The sequence below is a fragment of the Poecilia reticulata genome, linkage group LG16 (genome assembly GCF_000633615.1).
Source record: "Poecilia reticulata strain Guanapo linkage group LG16, Guppy_female_1.0+MT, whole genome shotgun sequence".
Taxonomy (NCBI): Eukaryota; Metazoa; Chordata; class Actinopteri; order Cyprinodontiformes; family Poeciliidae; genus Poecilia; species Poecilia reticulata.
In genome coordinates this window covers 15,048,299-15,071,071 of record NC_024346.1, presented here as the reverse complement: position 1 = coordinate 15,071,071, position 22,773 = coordinate 15,048,299, and the positions used below count along the sequence as shown (strand labels likewise).

Genomic DNA, 22,773 nt, shown 5'->3' with positions numbered 1-22,773 from the left:
CTGATGATTATTAGAGGATTTTAAGTTAAAATTCTTTTGTCAAACTTTACATTTTTTTAAAAAACTATGAAAGATGGACACTCATTATGTGATTTTGGTGTCCAAGTTATAATATCAGTCAGAAAAGTACTTAAAATAAATGTCAAAACTGCACAAAAGATTGTAATAAATGTCAAAACTGCACAGAAAGATTGTACTAAACTGACATTACAGTTGTAGACCTAAATTCAGCGTTCAAGGGGGGTTTTATTTTGACGCTGAGGAGGATTTCCTCTGTGTAACGGCGCTAAACAGGGGGAAGAGCACTGGGATTTCACAATAACGGGTCTTACGGACAACGCGCTGCTGCGGCCACATGAACTCTGGTTTAATAATCCTGCCTGTACTGGAATACAGTCAGTGTCTTCTCAGACTTTATGAAGTTAAACGGTACTTGGTGTTCTGCAGCCGCAGCGCAAGTGTCAGTGATGGTCTGAGGACTTGTCGACGGGGGGACCAGCTCCAAAGATGGATGTTCTGCTACTTTTGTCGTGCTTTTTGTACGTCCTGCCAGTGTGGAGCATTTTTGATGGCATTTGTCCTAGAAAAGGTGAGTCATAAGTCAATAATATAAATGTGTTTTTGAATTTTTACTGTTTTGTTATGACTTTGTTTCATTGTTAAGATTTCAAAAAAATCTCCTTTGCAGCGGCTGGGTTTAATTTCACATTTAGTTTCACGTTTTTTCTTGTAGAAAAAAAAAAGTAACTAATTAATATTTTACCTATATTTCCTCTACATTCTGAATAGTTTAACTGGTGTTTTGTCTTTTCTTATTGTTTTTTTTTTTTCATCATTCCAGCAGGATAGCGGTTCATCTTTAGCGCTGTTCTGTTCAGATTACTGAACTCAGTCTAATAAACTTATTGGGATATAATTTGTAGATCTTTTTTTTTTACATTTTTAGAACTTAGATTCTTTCATATCGTTGGACAAAAAGTTACTAAAATTAGTTTGAGGAAAAAAAGCAACTTATCAAATGTAATAAAGTAACTTATTTTGATTACTTGTGACCAATTGTGGCGACATATTTAAGTTGGATCACTTGTTCTTTTATCCAGTGGTAGAGAGAGACATTTGTTCAGATAAATCAAAGCGTCAATAAGATTTGAGGAACTTTTCATGCACAAAAAGTGTGATTATCAGAGAAGAAAAAGTTCAGGACAGAAGAGCGACTGTGTAGGCGAGAGAGAGAGACAGATTAAAAGAGGAAGTTTTGAAGGAGTTGGTAATTTTTGTTATGCAACGCTGCATCCTATCTGTTCTGTGCTTACTGATCTGGGACCAGCGATCATGCCCTAAGAACATTTAAAGACAGCACAGTGCAGCACAATAAGGCCCTGATTAAACCCACAAAGACAGCCAGCCTCGTTTGTATCTTTGCAACAAATGTTTGTTTGTGTGTGTGTGTGTGTGTGTGTGTGTGTGTGTGTGTGTGTGTGTGTGTGTGTGTGTGTGTGTGTGTGTGTGTACAGACCCTCCTCCTGGTGTGGTGGTTGTGTCTCCAGGAAGCAGGCTGGAACTGACCTGCAGTGGCCATGTGAAGGTGAATGGAGTGAAAGTCACCTTAACTAGAAATGTCTCAAGTGAAAACAAGCAAGGATCTACGTCGGAGAGAACTCCCACCACGGAGCAAGCTGGAAGAAACAGGGCTTTTACAAAAAGAAGTGATAAATCTTCTACAGTAAGCGGGAGATTCGCCATTCCCACCACGGCGACCGGAATCAGCACTCTGCTAGGAGAGAACCGAAGCAGCGGATATTCAGACGTGGAACACGCCACTTCTCCACAAGTGGTCCAGCCAAGCCCTCCCAGCAAAACCACAACAGGGGAGAGGTCAGACTGGGAGGATGAAGAGATGAAACTCGAGGGTGAATATAAAGACAAGGAGTCAGAGGGAGGCGGCAGAGCAACCAGAGAGGTTAAAATGAGGCCTCAGTGGCAGTGGAACAAACAGCTGATGGAGAGCGCAGACAGAGACTGGGGAGGACTTGAATTTCTGAGTGACGGCAGCGGTCTGTCTCTGAGCTCAGTGCGACTGACGGACGCTGGGAAATACACGTGTCACCACATGGGAGAAGAAACACTTGCTGTTAAGGTGATTGTTGCAGGTGAGTTACAACGCGATGCCTACATAGACACTCAACTGCAGTGTGTGCAGAATTTCATCCGTTTCATTAAAAGAACTGATCAGTCCAATTTATGTATTGAAAAATCAACATGTGGGTGGAGGTATCCTTCCAAATCACTGAGGTTTCTCACCAAATATTTCATGCAAGGAATGGCAGGATCTTAAATCAATCAAATCAGTTTCATGTTTTTCAGGAGTATGTTTCTCACTAATCATTTTAAGGGCAGCGCTCTAATCCTTAAATAGGTAAATCAACCAAAGCCCACATGATCCAAGTATGAAAAGCAAACTTTGCACCTAGACAGAAATGCAAATTTAGAGCGATAACCAAGCTAATTAAATGTTTAACATCATGAAGGTTTCTTGACTTCAAGTTTATAGACAGGGTTTGCAATCTGATTTTTGAGTTAAGCTGTGATTTAGGGATCGAAAGGGAAGGATGAAGTCAAAGTGAGCCACAACAGAACTGACAAGAGTCCTACTTAGTCTTTCATCAAAGTGTGGAAGAAAGACTAAACTGACCTTCAAACAAAAATGAGAGAAAAATAAAAATTACACAAATTACCCAATTTGAAACAGCTTGATCAAACTCCAAATTAGATGATCAGAAAGTCATTGAGGAGACTTTATTTTGTCTCTTTTCAACAGCATTCTTTAAAGTCGGTCTGTGTGACATGACTCACAACAACACAAATTCACTCTTTAATTCACCACTTTATATAATCTCAACACCATCAGTGACTGTAATGTGACACAATGTGTCAGAACATGAATATTGATGCATTACGAACTGCGGCAGAGAAAGGTTTTGGTCATGGGTTCTGGTCTGCTGGCTGTGGGACCGTGGTCGGTCTTGAGGAGACGTCATGGTGATGTGGGTCTGCTGGATGTCGTCCTGTCAAAATACTTATCTGAAAATAATTTCCTGCTACTCCAAACACATGTCTGATTGAATGTTTTTCTATATCCTAGATCCTCCTGAGACTCCAGCTGTCTTTTGCTACAAGAAGTCGCCCAGAAGTAAAATTCGCTGTGAATGGAGGCCTCAGAAGCCAGTAATCAAGCAACCTAACTGCTACCTTTTTCTGAGCAAGGAGTAAGGCACTTAGGTTTTAAATTCACCTAAGCCTGATTTATTTTTGATTTATTTTTTTGTTGTTGTTGCAACACAACAATCCAATCCTAACCCTGTAACCCTAACTCTGATTGACTGAAACCTTTGTGCTCTCAGGGAGCTCTGCAGGAATAGTGATACATCTAAAGTTCATACAACAAAACATGTTTTTAGAATAAAAACAATAAAATAGTTCTGAATAAAAACAAAATTTTACCCATGGTTCATTTGTTGGTTTAATAATAATACAGGATTGAAGTAAGCTACCTCATGCATAACTACCTGAATCGTTGAACTTTTTTCCTGCAGAGCTTCTGTTTGTAAGTTTATCTTTTACTTTGTTACATCTTACTGGAAAACTTGAATTTCTTTTTCCTTTCCAGTTTACCTGATGGAAAAATAGAGCATTTCAAGCGAAAGCGGTGCTCATACTCATCTCAGCACTCCCGCTGTTGGTGTGCTCTGGAGCACATTGAGGATGACCGGAGGAAGAACCATCAGGCTTTCCTGTGTGTCACAAACATCTTGGGCAACGCCACCAGTCCTGTGATCAATTTCACTCCTCTGGATAATTGTAAGCGAGTCTGTTTTTATGCGACTGTTTCGATGAAAGTAAGACTTTTTTAAAAATTCGTTTTAACCCTTTCCTGCGACTGAAGTGATGCCAGACCCCCCATCTAATGTGATGGCCCACCCGGTGGAGAGACGAGAGAGGATGATAAAGGTGACCTGGAAGTTACCAATAACCTGGAAGGAGAAGGATGACTTTTATGACATAATGTATGAGATCAAATACAGACCTTCGACCTCTTCAAATGAACAGGTATGTTTGACGAATTAATGTTTCAGTCATGGGATCCAAACCGATGAACCTGGGATGTTTCCGTTGATGGATTTCTTGTTCCTATGGTCTGAATGTGTTCTTGCAGGAAAATACAATTAAAGAACAGTCGTACCTGATTACTGACGCTCTGCCTGGTGTCGAGTACCTGATTCAACTCAGAACTAGAGAGGAGTACGACGGTCAGTGGAGCGAGTGGAGTTCACCGGTCTCTGCCAGAAGTTGGACAGGTAGATAAAAACACACACGTGAGAAGAGTACCAGGTTAGGTTATCTCATGAGGTTTGTACATTTCTAAAGCCATAATATGCATGTGAATTTCCAGATTCAGAGCCTTGCTGTTCCTCAGAGGAAGATTTTGCTTTTGCAGTGGTAGTTAAAACACGACCAAGACGATTAACAATAAAGGACAGTAACCAGAAAGAAGCAATACATGTTAAAAGAAGTAACTGATGGCAACAGCAGCTTAGTGGTAGAGCTCCATGACTAATCATAACACCTTTACCTCAAATGTCTTTTGTTTCCTTCCTACAATAACAAATTTTTCCAAGACATTAGATCTGTGAAAGTTAACTCCCTTTTACCTCTTCCTGTTGGCCTTCCTGTTTGAGTAAGTGTACCAATTGTGCACATTTTGTCCTGAGCTTGTTAATCACACAATATGGACACAAGTGATTTGAAGAGCACATTGTTTCCGGGTTATTGAAAGAAAGTGAAATCTCTTCCAACTTCCTGTTTGTGCTGAGGTTCGATATTGTCCAGCTTATCTCATGCCCTGTGACTTCACCATGAATCACAAATAAGCAAACATGTATGAGAAGGTGCCTTGGTCAAATGAAACCAAAAAGAAAAAATAGCAAAACATTTAACCCCTGTATCATTTGTTCTTGTAATTCAAATTTATATGCTAATCTATGTCGGTCTATTGCATACACTTCCAATAAAATACACAGAGGTTTGTGGTTGTGAAATGAGAACGCGTGGAACAATTCAAGTAACTTTTGCAAACACCGTAATTTCTTTACTTTTTAATCTCATTTTACTATCTGTATTTCTCCAACAAAAAAACGATCATTATTTTCCATTGTTTGTCTATAACTCTTCTCTGCATTTAACAATAGTTACAGTTAAACTTCAACTACATGCTGATTTTTATAGCTTCAAATATTTAGTCTCAAATTCCTAAAATTTAGCAATAAACGTAAGTGGAATATTTTGTTTCATGCATGTCTCCTGGATGCTTTTTGTATTACTCTTTGATGCCATGCACATTAGCTTTATTGTGCTTACTTTTCACAAATTTTAATGTCTTTACTTTTACAAAATATCACTTTTAATATGTTTTATTAAACGATTTTTCTTACCTTTCTGTTGCTTTCAACTAATAAAGAAGAAAAGAGTGATCTGACGGCCACAACGGTAGGAACTTTAACTTTCAATCGGAAAGTATAAACTTATTCACTTTTAATTGCTCCATCTTAACATATTCTTCTGTCCTGTTTTTTTTTTTTATTTGTTCATTTATTTGTCATCATCAGATCGACTTGCCCTTCACTGAAGACTATGGTTCTGGATTTCCTGATGAAAGCTACCCTAATGGTTAGTTTGCTGGCAGTAAATTTTTTCAGTACACATGTCTAAGATAAAAGCACGAGAAGTGGGAGTAAACACCCTGAAACTGACCTATAGTCCACTGGGTTTTAACAGGAAGCCATGGCATCACAATAGCTCAGGCTCAACAGCCAAACAAGCCACAAGAGACATAGCTCTGTTGAAATAACACCTTTTTTTTATAACACCTCGTCATACATGTAACCGTAACAATTTCTTGTGGTTTTCTTCTCTTTTTGCTGCAGGTACAACAAATGAGTTATATGCCAACTCAGTTTTATGCAACGTACACTATGTTATTTGGATCTCTGCCATTTTTGCCATCATGTGCGTCCTTTTGGCTGTCTACATCTTCAGGTTCAGCAGTTCGATTTTTCATTTAAATAAAAAATGTTGGCATTGCAGCAAATTGATTTATATCTTAGCTGATAGATTTATCTGGCTTTTTGATTTGAACAACTGGTTTTCTGGTTTTCTTTTGTCTTTCAGACACAAAGACAGGTATATGTCCAAACTCTATAGTCTAAGTAGCACCACCCACAGTGAGGACTTGTCTCCACCTCGTCCTTCCATCCCTTCATCCTCAGAGGAAGAAGCCCTGGTGTCGGACTCTGGACCGCAGCTCTATAAACAAAGCGACACACAAGAAGACGGGGAAAACGAGAAAGGACGAACTGAGATGGACAGATTAGAAGCCACAAATTTCAACAACAAAAGTTACTTCTTCCTGCCGATTGTTGTGGAAGATTTTCTGAATTAGTTAATTTTGGAAATATCTGGCTCTATCTTCCTCTTTGGCTCCCAGGTTCTCCCGGCAGGCCGCGTGTAGCCACAGAGAAAAACAACAATGAGTGTTGACATCACAGAATTGCATAGTTTAAACCAATAGAAGACAGCGTATGAAATTACAACAGAATCTGCAGAACAACAGAGGCATACATTCATTTACCTGATACAAATGGAAAGAAGAAAAAGGAAAGAAAGAAAAGCAAAGACGTACAAAGACGTTTTTGGAGAATTGCAAGAGCAAATCTAATTTGTTACTCCTGTGCACAAAGTTTTATAGTCAAGGATTCAAATAAGGCGTATCTTTGCTCATTCTACCAGGAGCTGTCTTTGTTTCCAAGATCCAACACCAGTTGTCACCATTATCTAAACAAAGTGGAAGCAGAGCTTCTCCTGAAATCCTCCTGTTTTATGGCTTTCACAGATCAGTGTGAAAAGCTGGAACTTTTCCTGATTTGTTTTCCCACTCAGACAAAGGGCAGATCAAAAGATCTTAGCAAACGATCTGCTGTAACTACAGGTAAAATAAAGGTCAATAGGCCAGAATAAGTTATAATTTTAAAACTATAATTAGGCTATTTCAATCAAAACATGTTAAGTTTTAAAACTAGCATATTCTAAATTTATTTTCTTCAGATGTAGTTGTGAACGAACCAGTTTTAGAAAATCAGCGAAAAGGGACTGAGCTGAAGGATTAACACCCAGAGAAAATTTGTACAGATTGTATATTCATTTCTTTATATTCGTGCCGTGCTTAAACTTGTGCCAAAATGTTTTTTTATGTGGTTATGTTTCTTTCTCTTTTGTCTATTGGTGTGATGTTAAAATTTTGAAATTACCTGCAGAGGTGACTTCATCACAATAAATATTTAGTTTATTTTATGTTACTGAAAAGTTTAAGTTGATATTGATGTTGGATTTCTGTACTAAAATACACTTTCTAGAGCTTTCTTCCACTGTCATGAACTAAAAATATTTTTCATCATTAGTCAAAATTATGCCAATTAAATTCATTTGACTTTTTGACTAGTCAAATGAGTCAAAAAGTCATCTGACTTTTTGACTCATTTGACTTTTTGACTAATGCTATTTTGAATTAGCTAACTCAAAGTTATGAGCTATTATTTCATATTGATCTATGGCATGTTTATGAGAAAATTACTGATTAATATGTTATTATTTTGCTTTTGCTACCTATCTCATAATGATTGATTGATTATTAATAATAAACAGTGGTGGAACATGATTAAAAAAAATTATATTAAAGGCTTTAATTAATTAAAGGCTTTGTAATTAACTAATGGTATATTTATCCGACAATGATTAGTTTTTAAATTCAAATACATTTTAGTTGTTGACTAATCAATAACTAACTTGCATGATTTGTATTGTGATGGTGTACATTTATTTCTATCTTTACTTCAAAATGTCACACTCCAAGTACATTTGTCTGTAAAATGAGCAAAAATATCACTAATAGGGTCATTAAAAATTATTTTTTATTTATTTTTGTCAGATGGTGATGACAACGTGGTCAGGTCGATTCAAAATGTAATTTAAAAAAAAAAATGTTGCAACTGGGAGCCTGCACCTTAGCATCTTTACATTTCCAAAACATTATTTGTCATATTTGCATACATAAGGTTGAGAAATAACAAAAAACAATTATGGGAAAATTAAAACCCATTTTGTCCCTATTTTCAAGAATCACTGAAATATATTATTTAGTATGCATGTTTTGTTCAAATAAATTACCGCATACGAGAATTATGAACTAGCTATTTTTAAATTATGTAATGCATATTTTTTATCACACTGCATAAATGAGCTTCCATAGTTTTAAATTAACATTAAGTTAGATTTATATTTACTGTAACGTTAAAGTTTTTAACCTGACTCAACTGCGCCCCCTCGTGGACAAGCAGTTAGACTCGTCCGCTTCCATGGCAACGTCTTCATGGAAACAGGTTAACAAACGTTGGTGACCGTTTGGTTTTCAGTTTTTCGGAGCAACAGAGGACATCGCCATTTAGATTTAGATTTGGACGCGCTTTACAAAGCCATGGGAGAAGTTGTGGAAGATGCTCAGAAGAATCCTAACGTTTCTATTTTAACTACCGAACAACAAGAGAAACTGCGACAGTTTAAGGTAACTCTCCGCGGAGGAAGAGAAAAACTAGACAAAAATATGTTGCTTAAATTGTTTTTGGATTTATTCCGAATCTGCGGTTTGTTTTGCTTCAGATTCAAACAAGAATCAACAACGAAACGTATTTGAGAGCCCATCCAGAAGTGGATGAAATCATTGGTGACTTTCTAAGGTTGGTTTATTTCACCCTATTTTTACCAGAAAGTCATCATTAAAGTTTCAAAAGCTCTCAATTTATCAGCGTTTTTCGGCTCAAAAAGATCCGAAAAAGATCCCATACATTTTCCTGACAGAGATAAACAGAGGTTTGGAAAACTCAAAGAAGTACAGTATTTTTTTTTATTTGTTTGCCTCAGCTGTGACCAATATTTAGGTCTATCGGGGTTTCGAAGAAATCTTCAAAAGTATATGTGGAATATAAAAATAATGTTTTTCATATAGGCTACCACATCTTGGTGAATGTGGAAAAAAAGATTCAAAATTGTGATAAGTTATCAAAAGTTCAACGTTCTTGTAGGATATGGGATATGACTAATTGTTTACAAGTCAGTCAACATACAGTTGAATCCAGACGTTTACATACACTTAAAAAGACATAGATCTAACTGTGAAATCAATAAAAGTGTGTGTTTAATAATCTGTGACTATTGCTTTATTTGCTACGAATGTTTTCAGTTGTTTATTTTATCTCAATACTTTTGGACCTTTATTTGATCATCAATATCTTGATCTACAATATCTTCGCTTAAATGATCACATTAAATGAAACATTAAGTTGACCTTGTTTCTCTTTCATTTAACAGACATTTGTTGGTTAAAAAACCGTCTGACATTCGTGAGTTTGCTGCAGGTGAGTCATAAACATAGACACACTTTTGGGATTATTGCTCCAACCTCTCATAATTACATTTTAATCCTAGTGCTAACAGTCACCTTAATCTCAGTTAAATCCTAGTTGACATACATATTAAAATAATTGACACCGAGAGAGTCAAGTATTATTGCTGCATTTTATTTCCTTAGATTACTTTGCTTAGTTACTTTTGACACTAACTACAACTTTTTCAAGTAATATAAAATGTAGTTTATTCATGAAGACAACTGGTGTCACATGGAACAGTTCCAGAGACAAAATGTTGGACAGATAGCAGAATATGGACTAATATAATAAAGACAGCTACAAAGCAAGATCAAAATTGGTGGAGATTCAGTTAAGGCTATTTGTAATGCTGATCATCTTTTTCAGATCACTTCTCCTCCCTTAGCGATCCTTCAAATTCTGTATCGAAAGAAAGAAACGGACAACAGTGAAACGGACTGAAAGCTCTGACAACGTCCTCCTCGTACCTTTCTTGAGTCAGAGATCGGATGTGGATGGGTTCTAAATTTACATCAGTGTTGATCCGTTATGCTTGTATTCATATTACTCATTGTGGTATTCCTAGAAATGCCTCAGACGATTAAACTAATGTGTGATTGTGAAAGAGGAGGCGAAGGTTACACAATGCTCTTTGACACTTTGACCAACTTATTTTGACAGGATTGTTCACAGACTCACTGTCGTCACATGTTCAACTAATTGACCTTATTTTAACGTGACTTTGTAACAGTTGGTCTGCTGCCTTTACGTTGCACCTTAACATAAAACACAAATAAACTTGGGGGAAAGAAAAGTAATGTGGCCTGGTCTCATGTGATTACTGGTTCAAATGCACAATATATTTTTCATGAAAATATAATCTCCTTCAAATGTATTTTTACATCTTCTTGATAAAACAGCAAAAACAATGGTAAATGTTACATCTGTGAGAGAAGGTTTACTTCCTACAAAGAGAAGACGACTTCACTGTCATCTAAAAGCTTTTCAGCTGTAGCATCGTGTAATTCTGGCGTCTCATCACCATGTTTACTTGATTTTTTTTTTTTTCTATGACGATCTGAATGGAGCTTTTAGTGTGTGTTTGCCTCCTCTTGTTTTTAGTTGACTAACTCGAATTGGGTAACGCTGTGGTAGAGTTGTGGCGGGTGGAGCCCGTCGGTTTTCTGCTGTCCTGTGTCTGTGACTCATTCTCATCAGTTTTTGTGAATTATCTTTGAAAATTTTGTAACTGAAGCAGTTTTATATATTATAAAATTATTGTAATGTCAACTCTAAGAGTCAGTCGATAAAATTGTAATTTCAGACAACTGTTTTGTTTTCTTCTGATTTGGGGGGGATGGGAGGACAGGGGGTTATCGCTCTCTGTCCCCCCCACCCCAACCCCTCCTCCAACGTGAATTACATAATGCCACACACCTGCTTTGAATAAGGATGGACAGGTAGACACCCATCCGGCTCATATCAGATGAGAGATTAGAGGAAGAGCACACACATTCTCACTTTGCCTATTTTTCAAAAGATCCACACAGAAGAGGGCCGATATTCGGTAAGTAATGGCTAAATTAAAATGAAATGAATGAGTTCAGTAGAGTGTTTTTTTTTTTTTTTACTGTTTTTCATTATGCTTTACAAAGAAACGGGAAGAAAACTAATCTGTATGTCATAGCTAATTTATGCAGAGATAATATCTATCTTTTTATTGTTCCTTTTAAAGATGGACAACAACAAACGTTTAATAAATTTGCAAAGAAGCCAACCTTTCCAATAAGTCATTTACTTACTTGTCTACATATTGCTTCATCTGATTTTGTTTTCCAAAAGAGCCACAATGAAGACAAAACACGATTCGTCAGCAGGCACTAATCTGTAACTAAAAACCCAAGAAATCCTTAACTAGCTTTAGTTTTTGTAAATATCCACTGCAGCTGGATTGAAATTTGCAAGCGACCCAGTGTCTGCACATGTACATTTAAATCAGTGGATTTAAATATGCATGGTGATGACATCCATTTGTTTCTTTTTCAGGAGAACATACTTGGACTCTGCAGTAAACAGGTAGTCATTGTTCTTTGTTGTTCTTCTGTACAGTTTCCTGAGGTCATACATTTAAATAGGAAGTCAAATCACTGCAATGCAAATAAAAGGCGGGATGCAAATTTCTTGGACAGTGATAGGATTAGGTGGGGGGGGAAAAGAGAGAGAAGGTGACCAAACGCCTTTGTGAGTTAACAAGTCTGTTTTTCGCTCCGTGTTATCCTCGATTGTGCCAAAGTCTCCCTCAGGGTGAGTAACAAAGACGGTTACCAGGGAGGTATGACTTCAAAACCTCAGAGGAAGTTTATCGGTAAACTTCAGGCGTCTCACTTGGAGACAGGTTCCATAGCAACCGTGAACCTTTCAGAAAACCTTGGCATCCTGCTTTATGTCATTGAAGAAATGTAATGAAAGCAAAATTGTAACTGAAGGATTATTTATCTTATTTTGCCTGATTAATGTCTTCATATATCTGAATGTTAATACTCTTGAAATGTTTCTCAAACAGAAACATTTTCCCAGATGTCTCCAAATGGAGCAGCGCGTTTATTTGCGCTCATTATGGTCTGCGCAGCCTTTGGTTAGTAACAAACCATCATCATCACATCGAACCTGTGTATTTGTAACTGGTTTGATATGTTTTAGGAACACTACTTTGTAACAGTTTGCACTCACAAGTTATTATAATATGCTGTATTGGTTCACAGCTGCTGTGCGTCCAGCTGGGACTCCAGATATTATGTCTGCTGATAACGCGGTCTTCTTTGTTAAAAAACTGGTAAGAAAATTACATTTTTGAGTAAAGAGGTTTTAGTGTGAATTTTCGATTAGCTGAGATGATTTGATCTCATTCTTGGTCATCATTGCTCTGATCTTTGCTGGATTGTAAAGTCTTAAAATCTCGACCTGAGTTAAAAACATTATCCAATGTTAGACTTTTATTTTTAAAGTACATTTCTAAGACCTACCATTAGTGGATATGAGAATTTTTTGAAGAATCTATTTTTAAATATATGTTTCTCCTTATTAATAATGTTAAATATACACTTCTGTCTTCATTATTACCAATGTATGAAATCATGTCAAAGGTTTGAGCTCAGTCATTTTCAGTGTCAACATTCAGGATCAAATGCTTTACTGAAAATACCCAATCAACTTTTCTTTTTTCCTTTTATTAGATGATGAAATGCTACAACCAGGGTAAGAAAACACTTGTATTATTTTATTAACTGCTTTTCTTGTACTGTTATTGGTATTTAAAACTACAATAACAATTAGCGAAACGGATGAAAGATATGCCTCAAATCATCCCAATGAGGCTGCATTAGTGAGAAGGAAGGTGCATAATGTTGTGGTGTCTGATGACAGCCAATATTTGCACAGCAGGTCAACCACTGCTTTTACGTTTTGATTGTGCAGCGCATTAATGTGTTTGCTGTTACAGGACGCCCTCTGCCTAAGATGATTCTGTTGAGAAATATCTTCAACAGCAGGTAATTGTATGCGCATATTTTATACTTTATTTACTTCAAATGGAATTAAAAACTTTTAAAGTTTCAAATGTATGTTGTTGTTTTTTTTACATATTTAGCATTGGAAACTTTTACTGCTCTCTTGGTTTTTTCTCTCTCTTCATTTTCATTCTTGTTTTGTTTGTTTTTTTAGTAGCCTGTCAGAAGGAGGTAGAGCTGCTGATCAGTCCAGCAACTTCCTGTCCACCTTTCTTTATATCCTGAACATGGTCACTGGAGCCACAAACAAAAACTCACAGAGTCCACCCCTCATGGACGCTGCAGAGACCAGGGTATGAATACATTTACCGATATTAACACACAACCTCTTTGTTTTTGTTTTGTTAGTTTGTTTTCCAAAAAAATAAATAAAAAAAAAAACCATAAACTGTTCAAACCAGAAGTTTACATAGACTGTTAACATGATTTATTTATCCCCAATGTTGGAAAATTAATCAGATTTGACACTTCCTGTTTAAGGTTGTTTGGGATTACAAATATAAAGATCTGATAGAAATGCTTTTAAACTTGTCCTGACTTGCTTATTTTTCGACATAAAAAGCTTCTCACAATAGTTTGCTGGATTTTTAGTGTTTTCCTCCGGATAGAGGAGGAAAACACACATTGAAGCCATGGTATTTATGTTGTATGTAAAATTTTAACTTTAAAAAAAAGTAATTGTTTTTTTGTTTTGTTTTTTTAATCAAGCATTATTCAGGTATAAACAAAACAATTATTCTGTTAATCCCTACTGACCTGAGAAAGGCAATATTTAGTTTAATTTAATGTTACACAGTTTAAAAAAGTGATGTTTTTAATACAGTGTATGTAGATTTCTGGTTTACATATTCATTCAAATAACTGAATTATTTTCTTCTGTCAGAGGTTAAAAGTTTGTCCTTTCTTTTGTTAAAAATCAAGATGTGGAATTGCAGTAACCTTCCAGCTGTTATAAGGATGATGAAGAACTCCTCAGTCAGTACAGTAAAACCAAACACTATCATATGTATATTTGAATAATGTCTGGTTTGTTGCAGTCTGACCTTCTTGTTTGTTTGTTTGTTTGTTTGTTTGTTTGTTTGTTTGTTTGTTTGTTTGTTTGTTTGTTTGTTTGTTTGTTCCCACAGGACCCGTCCTGCTGCTACATGAATGCTTTCGTGGCCCCTCTGTCCTGGGCCACTTTGACAGCACAGAGTGAAAACTACTTTGACTCCAGTGACTACAACACTTTGCTGTGGGCCGCCAAACCTGTGCTGCAGGACGTACCCTCAGCCAGAACGACGCTCCCCTCCAGAGTGGGCTCGCACAACATGGTGAATATGTGAGTACGCTTTAATACTTCATCTTGCCATATTCTTCATGTGCATTGTTTCTGACCTGAAACTAAGATATCCGTTTCCTCCAGGATGAACATGCTGCAGGAGGTGTACACCTCTATGACCGAGGCGCAAAGAGCTGAGGTGTTCAACTGGGCCAAAGACCAAATCCTACAGAACAACTTTAGCTGCACAATGAGGCCATCTGCTGGCCCAAAATCAAGTAAGAACTTTGGAATTTGATCAGAAACTGAATTCTGGGATGAATTCTTGTTTTGAAATCAAACCGTTTTACACAATGTCATAACCTTTCTGTCAACATCTTTCTTTCTGTAACGTTCACTGATTTACATGGAGGAACTTGCTTTTCTAAAATAACGCCCAATTTTTAATGGTAATAGAAGGAGGAAATGTGCACTTTGAAATGAAGAACTAAATTCCTTCTAAAAATTATATTGCTCCATGTTAAATATCCCCCTAAAATATCCTAAAGCAGAAAATAACCAGAAATTTAGATATTAAAAAAAATTATTTAGAAAAATATTAAATCAAAATCTTTTTTAAATAAAATCTGAAGGTGGAAAGCTTGACAGGTGTACATGTTAAAAAGAAGAGCACTGGGTGTGGCACTTCACTTGTTTCATCTTTCTGGCCAACGCATTTGCAAGTTGCAGCATGCATGCGTATACGCAGATGCGTATATGCAGATGCGTATATGCAGATGCGTATATGCAGGCAAAAGTGCGTTCTTAGGGACTTTCCGTAAAGAAATGCATGCAAATCTTAGAAGATGTCCTGTTTCCATTTGCTTCCTGTTTCCTTCATTGACTATGAAACAAGATGGAAAGACGTAACTTAAAACCAACTGGAAAAGTGCAATGTAAACACCAAGCTCCTGATGTGTGAAATCTCTGTTAGTTTGTTTACTGTGCGTTGAGAATAAACATAAGTTGTGTAAACCGTCCTTTTTTTTCACAGCGTCTATGAAACCCTGCAAACCAACTCTGGAGTGGCTGGACTCTGAAACCCTGACCATGCTGGGACCTTACGTCTCCAGCTTGAAGCCAGACGATGTAGATTCATTCCCTAACGGAACTGTAGGTGGCAAACAATGCTAAATCACTTCTAAAACTGGGATTACCAACTGTCAGTTCTTACAAAACCTGCCTCTACTTTACTTCATTTATTATCTCTCCCAGCTGTGTGGATATTATCTCTCGGGCCAGTTTAGGTCTAACATGACCACCAACATGAAACCCAGCCTGGGCAGGAAGTTCCTTCAGAGGATTCAAGAGTGCTCCAGTGTCCCAGAGCTCATCGATAAGTGTGTATTGTATATTCATTTCTGGGAAAAATTTTACTTCATTCAAATGATTGATTTCTTTATTGCGGTTATTTATTTTTTTAAGAAAAAAAAAAAAAAAGATTTTTGATATTGCCAAGGTGAATCTTTTTGTCAGTTTCCCGTCTTTCTTTTTAAAACCTTTCACCACTTGAGTTTTTCTCATTCGATTATGGTGCAACCCCAAACTTCCTTGTAGCCATGGTGTGATAATACACAAAATTGTGTATAATCATAAAGGTGAAAGAAAAAATATATCAGGAAAAACCTCCTGGAGTATGAACACATCCGGGTATTTAAAAAATCGAGTAATTTTAGATGAAAAGGTAATCATTTGACATGATTTTAAGCTCAACTGATTTGAAGACATTGGTGCTTTGACTCTTCCCAGGCTTGGCCCTCTTGCTTGTTATTACGATGTTACAAACTTGACTTCTGACACCAGCAAGAAGCTTCTTCCTCAGCTCAATGTCTGCGACGGTCCCACAGTCTTTAAGGTACCTTTCAGTTTCCCACACTTATCTAAACTGCTGCGCTTCTGTTCATTTACCAAAGAAGAAGAAGATATAAACGTTGTTCTTGTCCTCTGACCAAAGCTGAAGAAGCGCCTTGTGGACAGCTTGGTGTCCAGTCTCAAAAACGCTCAAGATCTGCGAGACCTTGGCAGGAGTGTTACTTTGCTGTCACCTAAACAGCTGTCTGAAATCTCTCCAAAAAATCTCAAAGATGTTCTTCAAACCGTGGGAAACGGTGTGAAATGGTCCAGGAGCCAGATGGGCGTTCTGGTCGAGAAGCAACTGGGGGAGAAGAAGGTGAGCTTTTTAAGATGAAGACTGTTTTTTTTCTGTAAATCTTAAATGGACTGAACTTGCATAGCACTTTTCCAGTCATTTTGACCACTCAAAGTGCTTTCTGTCTATAACCCATCTCAATGTACTTCTCTCTGTTATCCCTGTTAGTGTGGAGAGTTGTCAGGCCAACAGTTGATGGAGCTTCAGTCGGTCGCTGCCGGTTTGCCGAGCTGCGCCGTGAGAAATGTGAAACCGCAGGACGTCCTGAACAACACGGAAACCTTGAAGACCATCTCGGAGCACATGAGGAAGGGGCAGCTGAAGGCCATGCTGCAGGGGGTGAGTGAGAAGGAAAACAGCGAGGCGGTGTTTACACACTGTAACCAGCTATTTGATAAATGCTTTTCTTTCTTGTAGCTGAGTGAGAAAGTTAATCCCTCAGAGCTGCTGCAGAAGTTGGCTGGCCCGTTGCTTCGCAGCGTTTCTCTGAAGAACCTAGAAAAAGCAAACATCACCTCCTTAGACCAGCTGGAAAATAAAACCTGGAGTCTGCCACAGGTAATGTGCATACACCTAGAGTTTCAATGGAGACTGTAAAAGTGTGTAACATGTCAAGTGTGGAGAAGTAGGAAATAGAGAAAAGACATAGGAAACGTATTTGGATTCGTTCCCCATCACACTGGCTGTTCCATCCATCCATTTTTTAAATATTTGACAAGTTTGTCTGGAAAACGTATAGAATTTGTTCATCTAAAATTTCTAGTTACTCTACTTACCATACTATTGTTCTGTTACCAGCTGTGCCATACTACCTCAGTTTATGATTATTTACTACCAGTAAAAAAATTCTAAACGACACTTTTGTGTTGACAACTTGTACTGTTTTTTTTTTCTTGATGTTCTAGGCTGCCTATTTGGCAAAGAAAATGCATGGCCTAAGGAAGCTGCAGTACAGGTAAAGTGTACAGTTATAGTAGCCAGAGAACTTTTTAGTTGTCTTCCAATTTAGAAATAACGTCATCTTGCATTTAACGCCACAAAAAGTCTGACTTCTGATTTTCCTGCATATCATGTTAAGCATTCTGTGAAGTGTTTTAGTTAGGTGTGCTGTTATGCTACAGTATTTACCTTTAGCACTGTTTACACACGTTTTGTTTCTGTGGTAGGAGGCTGAATTCAGTCCTCCAGGGCATAACCTGCAAGATGATTGATGAAGTTAATGGCAGCTCTGCACTGGACATGGCTGAATCCATGACAGAGACGCCACAGTGGCTTTCCAAAGTCCAGGTAAACTGTTTTATATATTATTATTATTATTATTATTATTATTATTATTATTAACTGAAACATGCATAAATATACCTAATAACTAATGGCAGTGTACTTACTGTGTTTTTTGTTTAGGCACAATGTGCTGCACAAAAGCTTTTCCAGACTTTGGAAAACAAAACGGCAGATTATTTCAAGAATATCACCGCGCAGGAGCTGGAGAGCATTCCCGCTACGCTGCTACTTCACCTGCCGTGAGAAGACAACAGCACAGTTATTTTTTTAGTCGATATAAAACCTTTTGTTTCCTTATTTTTTCTGTTCTCTGTTTTACTCATCCCAGGCCTTCAAAGGTGAGGGATCTACCTGACTCTGTGTGCCAGGTCTTCCTCGACAAGATGGGAACAGCCAACCTGACCTCCCTGCCTCCTCATGCCCCGTCACGCCTTGCACTTGCTGAAAGAGCTCTGCTTTGCCTGCCCAGTGTATGCGCACGCACACACACTCACACACACACACACACACACAAATGTATGCTCTGCCAAAAAAATTAATACTTAAATAGCTCAATTTGAAACGTTCGTCAGTATTTTTACTGTAGGAGTCCCTCGGTGACATCTTCCTGTGGATTTTCAGGGAACAAATATCTCCGGATTAACCATTTCGGACGTATCGAGGCTCGGTCCGCTCCTGTGTGAGCTGAAACCCTCCACGCTGCTCCTCATGGCCCCTGAAGTGATGAAGTTCAGCCTCCAGGCCGTGGCTTCCTGCGAACACATTCCTCAGCCTCACAGGGCGGATCTGATCACACTGGTCAACCAGGTGTTTGGGTAGGTCTCAGTGGATGCTGCTGGAGCTGCTTCAGAGGAAGCAGGACCTGATGTAGGATCATTTGCCGCCTGCAGGAGTCCTTCTAATTGGTCGGCTGAAACCATGGAGACGCTGGGTCCCCTTGTTCTGTTGGATGATAACGTCACCTCCGCTTTGCCAAACAACGTATGCATCTGCTGTTTTCCTAACATCCTTACGCTCTTGTGATATTATTTGTGAAAGGTGTTGTATAATTAATGCTTCAGCATTAACATTTTGGCACTTAAAAGTAACGTGAGCTATTTTTTTGTTTTCTCTTCTCTGTGCGTTTTCAGCCGTGGACGAAGGATGTTCTTGTCTTCCTGAAGCCGCAGCTCATCCAGGTTTCAGATGCTTTTAAAAAGAAGATCTTTGATCTCATCACCACCGCCACGTCAAGCACAGCACGTAATAGGCGAGCAGGTAATAAACTAACATTACCCACAAGAACCTCTGCACCCTTCAAGCTCTTCCCATGTCACTGACACAGAAAGGTCAAGCGAACGCTTTGAAAAAGTTTTTAGTAAATCTTTTATTTGAAAGTCTGTTTTGGATTCCTGGTTCTGACATAATCTTCAATCACCCACTCGTACATGGACATAAATCAGTAATAAGGTCAATGATTTTTACTTATTTTTCTCAGTTAATAGTGATATATTCAGCAGTGGCACCGAACCTACAGAAGCAGTTATTGAAGAACTGGGAGCGGACAATGTGTTCTGGACACCAGCACAGCTGGATCTGATGTCCAACAGAACATTCCTGGTTGCTGTGGACACACTGGGATCTGTCACTGGTTACAGCTCAGACCAGCTGAAAGTGCTCTACAGAAAGGCTGTTGAGGTAAAGTTATCTAAATGGTCTCAGACTTGTTCATTTGAGAATTTGTGACTTTTCATTTTAAGTTTTATTTTCTTATTTTCTTATTTATTGTAGATGCATTGAAATACGGAAAATTAGACATTTTCACTAGTTGTAATATTGAATCTTCTCTACCAGAAATTATACAAGTAGCCCGACATTTTATTTAAGATGAAGAACTCAAAAATATGATCACTTTTTAAGGCTTGATCTACTGCAATAAGAAAGTATTGTTCGCTCACTGCGTTCAAATAAAAATAAAATTGTGTTTATGCTCTGCAGGTGTTTGGCCCGGTGTCGAATATGACTGAGGGTGACGTCGTTCAGCTGGGGTGCATAACTCAGAGCTTCTCCAACTCTGAGCTGGAAAAGCTTCCCTTGTCTCTGGACAGTCTGAGCGAAATCAACGCCTGCGGCTGGAAAGGTTCACAGGTGAAGTATAGAAACTGCTCCACTCCGCTGCGACTATACGACACCAGTTTACTAACCACAGCGCGGCGCGTGTCTCGACAGCTGGCGTCGGTGTGGAAGGGCGTCGCTAAATATAACAACCTGACAGCGCCGCTGCTGGGATCCACAGAGATGGTCCAGCTGAGCCGGTTTATCTGTGGCCTGAACGCCAGCGAGATCAGCCAGCTCAGCGCGGGCGCCTTCAGGTCGGAAAACAAAGCTCCTTGTACTTCCACCTCACTATTACGCACACCTTTTGTGTTGATCTGTAAGATTCTGTTGTTTCATTTTGTTTTCAGTTCATTTGTTTGTTTGTTTTTATTATTGATGCCTGCTTTTCCGTGTACAAAGTGAAACATTGTGAGGCTCACTTGTTCTTGTTGTCTGAGGTCCATGGAGTAACTGCTGTGTTTTGGTCACAGCGACGCGGTGGGCTCCATGGACGGTCTTCAGTGTCCTGTTGAGGCTTTACAGCAGCTGAAAAATGTTGCCGTGTCTGCATTTGGACTCCCCCGCAACTGGACTGAGGCTGAGGTTTCTCACCTGGACTCTATCATTGGTGAGATTTATTTATTTACCTGCTATCCACTCAAAAGCCGAAGCAGTTTAATTCTTATCGGTTTGTCTCCCCATCAGCCGGTTTGAATGGATCTGAAATGGCCTCGCTCTGCCCCTCCGTCTTCCCGTTCATCAGCAAGAGCTGCATCCCCCAAATTCCTCCTGGAAACTTTGCTGTAAGTACCTTCAACGGATCGGCTTTGTGATTGTGCTTTTCCAATACCAGCTGAGAGCCAAGAGCAGTGATACGAAGAGCTGTGACGGGGGTTTTGGTGTAAATGTGTTAAAACCACCATGAAGACAAGCACGAGTTCAGTGATGTGTTTTCTGTCGGAGATTGGTAAAACTTTAAAACTAAAGTGAACTACACAAATTGTCGCTCATAAGTTTAAAATCTGGACAATGCAGAAACAAAACACCGGTTCCGTAAATCGGAATCACTTGACCTTTTTGTCTCAGATTATTTATATGTAATCGTTTTACAGCAGCACATCATTTACCATGGAAAAATAACAGGGTTTTTTTTACCTTTTGTTGTTTAAATTGGAAACTATTTTAGGCTCAGACTCAGTTTGATATTGTCATCCTGCTTGTTTCCGTGCTATATGTTTTCAGGTCCCCTGAGATGAACTTTAAATTGGTACAGTCTGAGCAGACCTTAATTAGCCTTACTGGTTTCCCTTCAGGCGCTCTCTGTGGCTCAGCTGGAGGCTCTCGGTCCTGACAACGCCGCCATGGTGACCAGTGAGCAGCAAGCAAAGCTAACAGCTGAACAACTGAGCGTCCTTGAAAAGGCGGCCATTGGTGGCCAGGAGGAACAGAGGGAGGCCCAGACAGCACAGTCAGGTAAATACAAAAAAAAAGAGAAATGTTTCTACTGTAAGTTAAGGTACATCATCTAAATCCTGATCAATCTACACTAGTTTGAGTAACAGGCTCAAAATGAGACTCGATTGATTCAGAATCATTGGTTGTCTGAGATATTTCATACTTCTGTCCAGGAGCTGCTGCGCTGAGCCTGGAAGGAATCTCCACCCTCATGAAGCCTGTTCTGTTTCTCTTTATTGGATTCTTTCTGCTGTAAAAATGGATTCATCTCATCCTCCTGCAAAATTAGTTGGATCCTCCGCAGGAGTTATCTTTCTTAAGCACTTTCATCACAATATATATTTGAATTTGTCTTGACTGTATTTAAGCCTTAGATTATTTAAACTGTAACTGGGGGGTTGTGGGTAAAGAGTCATTTATAAAACAACCTTGTAAACTGCTTAAGGGTTATGGATAAGCTTCAAATATTTCAGCAAGTTTCACTAGAATGGATGTAGAAGTTATCGCCACCTTCATGAAGCCGTTTCTGTCTCTTATTGATAAGTTATCACATCCCGCAGAAACAGCAGCTCATGTTTTTGGGGATTTATCCTCACAATGCACTTTTCTGTACTGTGTCATTCTTCCAGATTGGACCTGATTTTAGCTAAGATTTATATTTTTTAGACTCCATGATTGTAAGCGTGTGGCTATAGTGAGTGAGTTTTATTTGATGACTTAAGCCATGTACTGATTATTGCTAAGCTTTTATTAAATGTATATTCATAAGAGAGTATATTTTACTAGAGCAAAGAGAAATATTGGATGTACAATTTATATTTTGTTTGGAAAACCACACCTGTTGATGAAATGTTAGAAAGTAAATAAATTCATTGAAGTACCTAAGCAAAAAAATAAATAAAAATTCGGGTTTATTTTCATGTAAAAAAATTTAAGTTAGAAAGTATTGTGTTGATGGAAATAAAAAAAATATGGCATTGACATGTTTGGTGAAAGAACAGAAAATATTTTATTTATTGAACCAAAAATCAGCCTGACCCACTAAATTAAATTGACGAGAAAACTGAAACCATTTATAGTGGTCGTGTTTATGGCAATTAGATATTGTGGCTAAAAAATAAAAAAAAAACTAAATCTGTTAAATCATAACCCAGTTAAGGTTTCTACGCACAACATTCTTTGGTGTGATGTTGAACACTGATGTGATTTATCAGTAACTACAGGTACAACTTAATTTGTGCATATTAATCATTTAATGTTTTACACATGCCTCAAACTAAAGGAAAACAATGCTCATTTGCTAAGAGAAGCATAAAAAGTAGACAAACATCAAATATACTTTTTCTTTACAGTACTCTGTTCAAGCAAGATTTACAGAAACATCTGGTTGTGTAACAAATACATCATTTACTT

The 22,773-nt window shown here is 38.1% G+C and overlaps 3 protein-coding genes across 4 annotated transcripts; all 3 read left to right on the top strand.

Annotated features, from left to right (window-relative positions):
• Window positions 1-316: 316 nt before the first annotated feature.
• Window positions 317-6,962, top strand: il6r (interleukin 6 receptor). Its single transcript, XM_008431686.2, has 10 exons — window positions 317-589; window positions 1,515-2,150; window positions 3,143-3,266; window positions 3,668-3,858; window positions 3,944-4,107; window positions 4,214-4,355; window positions 5,516-5,544; window positions 5,664-5,724; window positions 5,982-6,093; window positions 6,226-6,962. Exons 1-10 carry the CDS (start codon window positions 508-510, stop codon window positions 6,494-6,496), a joined length of 1,812 nt encoding a protein of 603 aa, XP_008429908.1. The 5' UTR covers window positions 317-507; the 3' UTR covers window positions 6,497-6,962.
• Window positions 6,963-8,474: 1,512 nt separating this feature from the next.
• Window positions 8,475-10,348, top strand: riiad1 (regulatory subunit of type II PKA R-subunit domain containing 1). Its single transcript, XM_008431685.2, has 4 exons — window positions 8,475-8,671; window positions 8,767-8,843; window positions 9,475-9,521; window positions 9,918-10,348. Exons 1-4 carry the CDS (start codon window positions 8,585-8,587, stop codon window positions 9,980-9,982), a joined length of 276 nt encoding a protein of 91 aa, XP_008429907.1. The 5' UTR covers window positions 8,475-8,584; the 3' UTR covers window positions 9,983-10,348.
• A 101-nt stretch (window positions 10,349-10,449) lies between these two features.
• Window positions 10,450-22,128, top strand: otoa (otoancorin). 2 transcript variants are annotated; one of them, XM_008431683.2, is made up of 30 exons: window positions 10,450-11,097; window positions 11,577-11,606; window positions 12,094-12,165; window positions 12,293-12,363; window positions 12,764-12,785; window positions 13,030-13,078; window positions 13,251-13,389; window positions 14,018-14,071; window positions 14,224-14,417; window positions 14,502-14,635; window positions 15,391-15,509; window positions 15,612-15,736; window positions 16,146-16,251; window positions 16,351-16,566; window positions 16,714-16,884; window positions 16,963-17,103; window positions 17,451-17,500; window positions 17,712-17,832; window positions 17,950-18,068; window positions 18,158-18,299; window positions 18,451-18,644; window positions 18,720-18,810; window positions 18,960-19,086; window positions 19,307-19,506; window positions 19,807-19,956; window positions 20,038-20,180; window positions 20,397-20,533; window positions 20,611-20,708; window positions 21,219-21,378; window positions 21,534-22,128. In XM_008431683.2, exons 3-30 carry the CDS (start codon window positions 12,108-12,110, stop codon window positions 21,614-21,616), a joined length of 3,414 nt encoding a protein of 1,137 aa, XP_008429905.1. In that variant the 5' UTR covers window positions 10,450-11,097; window positions 11,577-11,606; window positions 12,094-12,107; the 3' UTR covers window positions 21,617-22,128. The 2 variants fall into 2 exon arrangements, with proteins under 2 accessions (XP_008429905.1, XP_008429906.1); XM_008431684.2 differs by lacking the exons at window positions 10,450-11,097; window positions 11,577-11,606 and adding an exon at window positions 11,657-11,834.
• The last annotated feature ends 645 nt before the right edge of the window (window positions 22,129-22,773 follow it).

What these genes read in the sequence shown, in the direction of transcription:
- il6r (XM_008431686.2), top strand. Translation starts at nt 508, where the DNA reads ATGGATGTTCTGCTACTTTTGTCGTGCTTTTTGTACGTCCTGCCAGTG. An exon ending in TGTTAAGGTGATTGTTGCAG is followed by an intron (nt 2,151 to 3,142) that starts GTGAGTTACAAC and finishes TCTATATCCTAG; the next exon opens with ATCCTCCTGAGACTCCAGCT. An exon ending in CGACCTCTTCAAATGAACAG is followed by an intron (nt 4,108 to 4,213) that starts GTATGTTTGACG and finishes GTGTTCTTGCAG; the next exon opens with GAAAATACAATTAAAGAACA.
- otoa (XM_008431683.2), top strand. Translation starts at nt 12,108, where the DNA reads ATGTCTCCAAATGGAGCAGCGCGTTTATTTGCGCTCATTATGGTCTGC. An exon ending in GGATGATGAAGAACTCCTCA is followed by an intron (nt 14,072 to 14,223) that starts GTCAGTACAGTA and finishes TTGTTCCCACAG; the next exon opens with GACCCGTCCTGCTGCTACAT. An exon ending in GTCCCAGAGCTCATCGATAA is followed by an intron (nt 15,737 to 16,145) that starts GTGTGTATTGTA and finishes GACTCTTCCCAG; the next exon opens with GCTTGGCCCTCTTGCTTGTT.
- riiad1 (XM_008431685.2), top strand. Translation starts at nt 8,585, where the DNA reads ATGGGAGAAGTTGTGGAAGATGCTCAGAAGAATCCTAACGTTTCTATT. An exon ending in AGAAACTGCGACAGTTTAAG is followed by an intron (nt 8,672 to 8,766) that starts GTAACTCTCCGC and finishes GTTTTGCTTCAG; the next exon opens with ATTCAAACAAGAATCAACAA. An exon ending in CATTCGTGAGTTTGCTGCAG is followed by an intron (nt 9,522 to 9,917) that starts GTGAGTCATAAA and finishes CATCTTTTTCAG; the next exon opens with ATCACTTCTCCTCCCTTAGC.